The 10,152-nt window shown below is 39.0% G+C and overlaps 1 protein-coding gene across 1 annotated transcript; it reads left to right on the top strand.

Annotated features, from left to right (window-relative positions):
- The first annotated feature begins 1,495 nt into the window (after positions 1-1,495).
- LOC131362858 (cytokine-like protein 1) lies at positions 1,496-7,124 on the top strand. The gene is made up of 4 exons (XM_058405163.1): positions 1,496-1,766; positions 1,864-1,908; positions 4,047-4,193; positions 6,213-7,124. Exons 1-4 carry the CDS (start codon positions 1,602-1,604, stop codon positions 6,312-6,314), a joined length of 459 nt encoding a protein of 152 aa, XP_058261146.1. The 5' UTR covers positions 1,496-1,601; the 3' UTR covers positions 6,315-7,124.
- Positions 7,125-10,152: the final 3,028 nt, after the last annotated feature.

Here is a 10,152-nt window from a genome sequence, read left to right as displayed (position 1 = left end):
CCAAACTGCCGCTGCTGGGCCCTTGAGCAAAGCCCTTAACCCTGAATTGCTCAGTTTTTATAAAATGAGATGAATGTAAGTCGCTCTAGATAATGGCATCTGCCAAATGTTGTACTGTTGTGGGGGATATGCTAGCTTAGCGGCTAAGGCGTTAGCCTCCTGATTGGAAGATTGTGAGTTTGAATCCCAGGTCCACCAAGCTTCCACTGCTGGACCTCTGAGCAAGGCCCTTAATTGCTCAGATTTATTGAAAAGGGCATCTGCCAAATGCCAGAAATGTAAATATATCATGGTCCAATGAATTATATACACATGGATACCATGAAGCTGGTCACTTGTAAACAAAACAATCAAAATAAGTTTTTTGTCCAATACTTGATTGATGAACCGTTTTCCCAAGTCTATTTCACGCCTTTACTGCTAAACACCTTGTTCACCTTGTCTAAATCTGCATCTACATTCCCTAATCGACTTTGCTGATAACTTGGATTAAGAAGCTTTCACTGAAATCTGTCAGGCTTTCAGAGCTCAAAGCTATGCAGACAAAATAAAAACAACAGACCTCACCTTTACACACCACATGAAAAAATCTCCCTTAACAGCTTCAACATTGGATGTTTAAACCTCCAGTCTTCATCTCTCCAGTCTTTCATGCGCTTGTGTCAGTTTTAGCCTCTGATTCCAGCTGACAAAACTGAACCATGATGTGGTCTTCTTCTGTTGTACCCATTCCATCTATATTATGAGATACTTTTCAGCTCAGTGCGGTTGTAAAAAGTGGTTATTAGTTTGAGTTACAGTAGACTTCCTCTCAGCTATGATTAGTCTGGCAATACGACACTGACCATCTTTAATGAGCAAGGCATTCCTGTAGTGTAGAACACTGACCAGAACGGAACTGCTGCCCACTGGAAGTTTTTTTCCAATCATTCTAAATTATTCGGTTAAATGTAGCATGTGAAAATCCCACAACAGGAAGATGAGCTGTTTCTAAAGCCATTAAGCCATGATCACTACCCTTTCTCCCCGTTCTGATGTTTGATATGAGCATTAACTGAAACTCAAATAAATAAATAAATAAATAAATAAATAAATAAATAAATAAATAAATAAATAAATAAATGTTGACAAACATAAAGGTTTTTTGTGCTGAATTGGCGCTAGATGGCGACTCTCTCTCTCTCTCTCTCTCTCTCTCTCAAACACACACACACACACACACTGTCAAAATGATTAAGCACTCGTCATTCATGTAGGTGTGAGAGTGTGAAATTGCGTTGATGATGCCAAATCCTGTAAACTCTACAGGTAGCAGGAGTTTCATGCAGCACAATGTGAACTTTGAATAAGATAGACAAATGTGATTAGTACATAGAAGCATTAAAGAAGTGCACACTTCACCACCAAGCGTTAATGAGGTGCTGGTGTCTGGTGTTCATTGTTTTTGCCTTAAGGGGTTCTAACTGCACGCGCCTCTGAACTATGACGTCATTACGGTCCCTTATAAACCAAAAAGCAGCGCACTTTCCTTGCAGAGCGAAGTTGCTTTCTCAAGGAAACATCGCGAGCATACTATATATAAAAAAAGGAATTCAACCGAAATGAGGTCGGCACGCGCTCACTGCTTTTTATTCGTCTTTTTATTCGTCTTTTTGAGTGTAGTGCGGGTCGGAAAATGCATGCCCCCGACCTGTTACTCGCGCGCTCTCGACCTCAGTAAGGAGATAATGGACGTTTTGGAGAAGACGCACAGGTCTCCGCGCACGGTGAGCGACACACACACACACACACACACACACACACACAAACAATGTGTTCGCCTCCCAAACCTCTCCTGCTGTTTTTCATTTTGTGTTTATACAGAAAGACTGCGCTGAGATTTTCCCAAAAATGTTTCTGGACATTCACGTGAGTATGTCATACCCAACCATTACGTCATTGTAAATACATGGTATAATATTTTAAGTAATAATAATAATAACAGTGTAACAACTATCTTCCTATCTTCCTATATCTTACTATTGTATACTACTTTATGGCCACTGGCTTAATGGGAGAAAGGGGACAACATGGGGTGAAAAAGCACTTAGACCCACTGAAAATTCTTGTGGCTTTGTAACTGATGTCAGACATCACATGGAAGGGTCTCAATACCGTTATTCCAATATAATAGTAATAATAATAATAATAATAAGAAGAAGAAGAAGAATAAGAAGAAGAAGTGAAACCAGAGTTCTGAAGATTTTTTTCCTTTTCCTTTTCATGTCGGAAAAATATTGCATAAAAAAAAAGTCAGAAATGCTCAGAAACTATAATTCCAGGAAACCCTTGCTTAGGAATCTCAGGCGTTATAACAGTTGTTGCCTGGCCTGCTGATTACTCTCTCACTCTCACCTGGTTTTCATTATCCCTTAGTATAAACACGGCCTAGCTCTGTGGTTTGAAGCTTTTCCGTCTTTCTGTACATCTGTGTTGAATTTTTACTCTAAATTTTTATATACTGTATAATAACACAACACTGTACAGTAAGCTGGTGCTCAGAATCAAGCAATCAAACTCTTATTCAAAATTATTTCTAGTACACCTTTCAAGTATTAAGTGATGCTGATTAACCCCAAATAAAGACCAGCTTTTTCTGTAGGATTTTCTTGATGTCTTTTGGTTGTTTGACTGTTAAAGCCAGGGTCGGGCTTACCAAAAAGCTTACAATTTCACTGCCAGAAGGATTTTAGAAACCTCAACTAGTGGAGAAAATAGGGCACCAGAGTGGCATTATCAAGCACAGGACATCTCTCTCAAATTAATGAAAGGATAGGAAGAAAATGTATCAGGCAGACTGCCAAAAGAGCTATGGCAACTTTAAAAAGAGCTGCAGAAATATCTGGGCAGTAGTGGTCAATCCTTGCATGTGGCAACAATCTCTAGTGTACTTTGCATGTCTAAAAAAAAACAACAACCTTAAAGCCTGCCTAATTCACCCCAAATGATGTGGTAAACTGCATTTAGGGCTGATGTAACCAAGGTAGGTATTTTTTAGTACCTGAAGTGAAGCATAGTGGTGGCAGCATCATGCTACGAGGCTGCTTCTCTATAGTAGGGACTGGAGCGCTAGTCAAGATGGAGGGAGTCATGAATAGTTACAAATACCAGTCTATTTTGGCAAAAAAGCTTCAGTTTTTCAAGACAGTTAAAGAGAAAGAAAAATGTAACCTTCCTGCTTAATAACAATATAAACTACACATCAAAATTAACAAAGAAATGAATGAGAAGAAGATGCATGATTCGGAGCCCAGATCTAAACAACTAAATAAAAATCCTGTGCAATGTGAGATCCTCTTTAACTTTGTTAACATCCAAACACTAACAGACCTGACTGCATACACTGATCAGGCATAACATTATGACCACCCGCCTAATATTGTGTTGGTCCTCATTTTGCTGCTGAAACAGCCTTGACCCGTCATGCACTGTGTATTCTGACATCTTTCTATCAGAACCAGTATTAACTTCTTTAGCAATTTGAGCAACAGTAGCTCGTCTGTTGGATCGGATCACATGGGCCAGACTTGGCTCCCCACGTGCATCAATAAGCCTTGGTTGCCCATGACCCTGTGACAATGACCATGATACTGACTACTGCAGACCGGGAACACCCCACATGAGCTGCAGTTTTGGAGATGCTCTGATCTAGTCATATAGCCTTCACAATTTGGCCCTTGTCAAACTTGCTCAAATCCTTACGCTTGCCCATTTTTCCTGCTTCTAACACATCAACTTTGAGGACAAAATGTTCACTTGCTGCCTAATATATCCCACCCACTAACAGGTGCCATGATGAGGAGATCATCAGTGTTATTCACTTCACCTCTCATAATGTTATTCCTGATCTGTGTATGTTCCATAGGAATTTTAGAAACAAATCCCCAGGCTGTATGTAACTTCTCAAAAATTTCTGGTTCAAACCCAAAAGCTGTAAGTGTTGATTCTACAAATGTTCATCTAGTTGGTTATTATTACAACATGCTTTATGTTATTATTTTCCCCAGAATTCCTGTGTGACATCTAAGCTGCGAGACTTCATTTATGTGCTGGAGAATCTGCCGATAGAACACTGCAGGACGCGTCCTCGTATCATCTTTTTGAAACGCAAAGTCCGAACACTCTACGAGATCATAAGCCGCGCTTGCTACCGGGTATGGTACTTTTATCACGCCTCGTTGTCAACACCTTATCTCTAAGCTATCGCATATTATCCCTACACTTACCATGTACTTTATTGGTACACCTGAACATTCAACCAATCACAAGGCAGCAGTACAATGCAAAAGTTATACAGATACAGGTCAAGAGCTTTGGGTAATATTTACATCAAACATCAGAATGATGAAAAAGCATGTTCTTTGATTCTTTGGTTCTTGGTACCAAATGGGCTGATTAGAATATTTCAGAAGCTGCTGATTTCCTGAGAATTTAACAACACAGAAGACAATGGACAGATTGGGTCAAGCTGCCTGGAAGAGTATATGTACTAACACGTAATCACTCTTTACCACCATGATAAGCAGAAAAGTACCTCAGAATGCACAACACTATGAACTTTGTGGACAGACTACAACAACAGAATAAAAAACATGTTAGGTTCTACTTCTGTAATAGAAATGATATAATAGAAAACAGTTATAGACTTAAAAATGTAGCCTGGTGTGATGAACCTTGAGATACGGAGATAATAGGACCAGAATTTAGTGCCAACATCAGGAATCCATGGGCCTAACCTGTCTAGTGTTAACAGACTACACTAGTGGAGGTGGTGTAATGGTGTGTGTAATGGTTTGGGCCTCAATCATCACTTGAAGGTCACAGAGTTCTTGGATATCGTTGCTGACTATGTGCATCTCTTCATGGCCACAATTGACCGTCTTCAAATACCTACTTCCAGCATGAAGTCAACATCAAGCCAAAGTCATCTTAAACTGGTTTCGAGGCCAGAACAATGAGCTCAGTGTTCTCAGTGACCTCAGTCACCGGATCTGAATCCAGTAGATCACCTTTAGGGAGAGGTAGGAAAGGAAATTCTTGGCACTGAAGTGCACCTGAAGAATTAGCAATTGTGTTATATAATCACATCAACATGGACCAGAATCTTAAAGAAATGTTTTCAACATCTTGTGGAATCCATGGCGTGAACTCGAGGCTGTTTTGAGATGACTGAAGTCATATATTGTGTTGTTACCAGGGATAGAAATTAATAAACTAGATGTGTCCATGGTTGAGTATGTGGTGCGCTTAAATCATTCCAATGAACCATGAATTTTTTACCTCAGCTTTGCTACATTTATCATTTATTTACGTGGAGTTTAAAAAATATTGAAGAATCATCATTTTCAGTATGAAAACTTTACTTCGATGTTACCTAGCTAGCCAAAGCCTTTTGTGTTAAATGTATTTTAAGGGGGCAACAGTTTATAGGTAACGCTAAGGACAATAAGTAAGAACCATATGTGATTGATTGCTAACTACAATGCTAGTAACGTTAGTAACGACTTCACATGAACTAGGTAGCTTGCTAATGAACCTAGCAAGTTCGGAAACTTTGCTAGCCAGCTAACATTCCTGTGCTTTTCTGTATTTTCTGTTGATGATATAAGATTATTCAGCATAGCTTCTGGACAAAAACACTTGGGGATTAATTGTGTCAGTTGTAGACATAAGAAAAAGGTTAGAGTTTTATTTATTTGATTTGATTATTATTATTTGTGTAAAGGATTACTACAGTAGCAGTACACAACATTCTGCTTTGTATTCTTTCCACCACTGATTATAACCACATGATGGTTATATTATCACTAAGTCATTACCGTTTTCCTCACCACATCGCAATATTAATGGCTTTATTACCAACATATTTGGACTGCAGTATCACAATACTACTACACACGAGTAATTGTAGTGTAAACAGTAATTTAACTGTGTTATAGTCCAGTAATGAAAAAAAAACAACCAGCTGTTCTCACAGCTGCGTCTCATTACAGATTTCATTTGCACTGCTACACGGTTCGGCTTTTTATACAGCTGGAGATTGTTTTGCAATGAGCAAGGTGTTGATGTGATCTTTTTTAATACTAAGACTTAAAACCATATAACCACCGCATACAGTAACCTTAATGTGTGTGTGTGTGTGTGTTTGTGTGTGTGTGTGTGTGTGTGTTTAGGATCTGGTGTTCCTGACAAACGACTGCGAGGCTCTGGACACAGGTATCAGTCAACCACGATACACAGAGGACACACTGCAACTACTGGAGGAGACAATATGAGACAACCGGACAAACAGACGCACACACACACACACACACACACACTTTTCATAAACAAAAAATGTTAAATGAACAAAAAGCATATATATATATATATATACTAAAGCAAGTTTTTGTGTGTGTGTGTGTGTGTGTGTGTGTGTGAGAGAGAGAGAGTACATTCCTGCAGCCAAAGAAAAATTTTCCACAGGAAACAGTTTGAATAGCCACTGAGCATGGCTTATTTATCATAACGCCACACACACACACACACACACACACACACACACTTGCTTGCTAAAAATTGTGTAATGGTCCACAGAGACCACTCTGCTCTGAGTTCTTTTTTCCCAGTGTAGCTTATATAGTGCTCAGTGCTTAACTCTTCACTCTTCCCTCCTGTTTACTTGTTTAGCAGAGAGGTCATGCACCATTACATCAGATGGGTCAGTGTCATCATATACATCATCTTAACTTTCAGTTGTACAGAAATAGCCTTTCTCTCATAGTCCTTCAGTGTAACTAGCTATTTTATAGTATGAATAAAGGTTACTACACAAACGAGCTAACTTTCCAGCTGTTGATGGTAGGTTACTCCAATAACAACCCTTATGTAATGCCAACCAGCTGTTACTCTTTTAGGGTTTTATTTTTTTGTCATGCGGAGCTCGATGCCCTCCTTCAGTTTATTATGCAAGACGCTAATTTTGAATGTAATTCACAGTTACAGTAACCACCAAACTGTTTAATGCTGATATGACAAATTGCTAAGCTTGTTGCCAAAAATTGCATTAACAATGTTAAACAAAATAAACATGTCTGATTCCTTTATGTTTTTTTTTTTGTTTGTTTAATTCCAGTGATAGGTTACGTGTTAGTCTGTTTCATTAGGTTATTTACCACAGTGCTAGATCTATTTTAGTCATATACACAATGCTAAACTGAATAAAAAACAATTCAATTTATTTGTATAGTGCATTTTCCAATAGACATTGTCTCAAAGCAGCTTTACAAAAGAGGAGAAACAGAGAAAGGAGAGAAAAAAATTATTAAATTAAACTATTAAACTATTTTATCCCTATTTTATCCCTAATGAGAAGCCTGTGGCAACAGTGGTGAGGAAAACACTCCCCGTGATGATATGAGGAAGAAACCTTGAGAGGAACCAGGCTCAGAAGGGAACCTCATCCTCATTTGGGTGACACTGGACAGTAAATAACTAAATAATGTCCTTTCTACAACACCAATCAAGGGCCCATGAGGAACTATTGGGTCAGTGTAGTTTCTGACTTCATTATAGGCACTAATTCTTTGCTGTCACATGCTGACAGATGTAACGGCAGATCTGTGACGGTGTGAAAGTCCCCAAGTGTTGATTTATTAGCTAAAGCAGAAACTAGATAGACCAAAAGAATACCCAAGACATTATCTATTATGTCAGGACTAGTTGTGTTAGTATGCTTATTATTACTCTAGGTCATGGTTTAGCATGTTTCCTATACATTTAGTTACTATAATACTAGTCAATTGTTTTGGCAGTTTAATGCTAATTTAGGAGTTACTCTGCTTGATATAATGCTAACACGTAGGTAAGCCTTTTTACTATAAAGCTAGTTCGTGTTTAAGTCTGGTTTTAATGAACAGAAACAAGGTGACATACATGCTTCAGGAGGCTACTGGGTTTTACACTTTTCTCAAAAAATAAGTAAATAAATCGATCACTGGTACAAGATCAGAGAGCAAACTGAACAGGAGGTGAGAGCAGACTCTGTGGCCACTTATATAATGTAATATGTCTATCATATAATACACATAAGATCAGTAATTGCTCCTGTCATGTATTTGTACACTCACTGTACCTGTAATCTGGATTAATCTGGTGTATTTGTCTGCAAATTTTGGCTTGTGTGATTTTATCGATCATGAATCACACCCCCACACATACACTTTAGTCGAGTTTCTTTAGTTGTTTTTACAGAAAAATATGGATATGATAATGCTAAAATCTTCTGAGAACAGAAGACTGTTTTTTTATTACAAGAAAAGACACACATGACATCTTTGTGTTTCTCAGTACTCAAAAAATGAGAGTTGGTGGTTTCTTGTGTTATACACTGCTGCCCTCTGTTGGTGGAATTTACAACATGGCAATGTTTTTCATTGATCGCTAGAAGAAGAGGAAGAAGAAGAAGAAGAAGAAGAAGAAGAAGAAGATGATGATGATGAACAACAACAAAAAGAACAAGTACAAGAAGATGAAGCGCCGTCTAATATGTCATATATAAAGCACACAAATTATTTTCATCAGTTTCTTAGGAAGCTAGAATCAATCATATTATAGGACCCTTGAAATAGAGGATTATAATAATTTTCCATAATAAAGGCTTGCTCAAGAGAGGAACATTGGCAGCTTTGGGGTATTGGAGCTTGAACCCCTGACCTTCTGATCAGTAACCCAGAGCCACCACTTCCCCACCTGTTGTTAAGTTGTCTTTATTTGTCACATATACATTAATGCAAAGTGAAATTCTTTCTTCGCATATCCCATCCTTGGGGGTTGGGGTCAGAGCGCAGGGTCAGCCATGATGCAGCACCCCTGGAGCAGGGTGGGTTGGGGGCCTTGGTCAAGGGCCCAACGGTGGCAGCTTGGCAATGCTGGCGCTTGAACCCCTGATCTTCTGGTCAACACGCCAGAGCCTTAACCACTTAAGGTCCCCTTCTCCCTTGATTGAGTCAAAGTGGCAGTTCTGTCCACAAAATTCTTAAAACAAACCGCCTGCATAACTTTTGTGATGCTTTTACCAGTCTTACTCTAGAGACGCTGTCTTGGGTTTTGGGGAACATGCTGGTTAGCAGGTTTGCCTCGCATCTCCGATGTTTTGGGTTTGATTCTCCCCTCCGCCCTGTGTGTGCAGAGTTTGCAATTTCTTTGGGGATTTCCTCCCCTTCCAAATCCAAAGACTGCATTGGAGTCTGATTGGCATCCCTAATTGTCTGTGGTGTGTGTGATTGTGCCCTGCCATGCCTTGACACCACAAATTGTCCCCTGGGATAGGCTCCAGGATCTGAATCTGTCCTCATGTTTGGAGCCAGTAACTACTTCAATGGATATCAGAAGCTATAATTGATGTACGAAGTTTCAGACCTATTACATGACTACTACTATGAGCTGAAGGCATTTTCTTAGGGTGCACAACTGCTCTTCAGCCGCTAGGGGGCTGTAGGGCAGTTTAACCCATTTTACTTCTACAAAAAGAGTTACCTGGCTTGTGCTAGGCTGTTTTGTAGAACCCCTCAAGGATATGAACTACCTTAAAATAACCAAAAGATCCCAGTCTTTATCACAAATGTTGGAGAAAACATAATGCAATGCTTATTGTACTATTTTTATTTTGCAAAGCGTTTGGGAAGATTCAGCAGTGTTTATCGTTAAAAACATACTGTAACTGTGTGACATGAAATGCACCAAGCCTCCTGCTCCAGCACGAGCTTAGAGAACTACATATATATCTCTGTTTATTTATGTTAGGGCCAAAAACTAGAGCAAATAGAGTTCCAAGTCTCCCAGGAACATAGTCCATGAATGTATTTAGGTCATTTATGTCAAAACATCTACATCATGTACTTCACGTGTAGCTCAACACACACTCATTTGTTTTCATTTAGATGACTCAAATGCATTTAAAGTGTTTGGTCTGTTTCAATGAACAGCATAAACTGGGCTAAAATGGCTTCTTGCGTGCTTGTAGAAACGTCAGAATCTGTCTCTGACCATTTTATAAATACTATAATACGTGCAAATAAAACTATTAGCCCATATAGAGTAATATATTTTCTCTATGCACCTGTAATACCTGCA

The sequence above is a fragment of the Hemibagrus wyckioides genome, linkage group LG02, assembly GCF_019097595.1.
Source record: "Hemibagrus wyckioides isolate EC202008001 linkage group LG02, SWU_Hwy_1.0, whole genome shotgun sequence".
In the NCBI taxonomy this organism is placed as follows: Eukaryota; Metazoa; Chordata; class Actinopteri; order Siluriformes; family Bagridae; genus Hemibagrus; species Hemibagrus wyckioides.
Note: the sequence above shows the minus strand (reverse complement) of the source record. Positions and strands in the feature narration are given on the sequence as shown.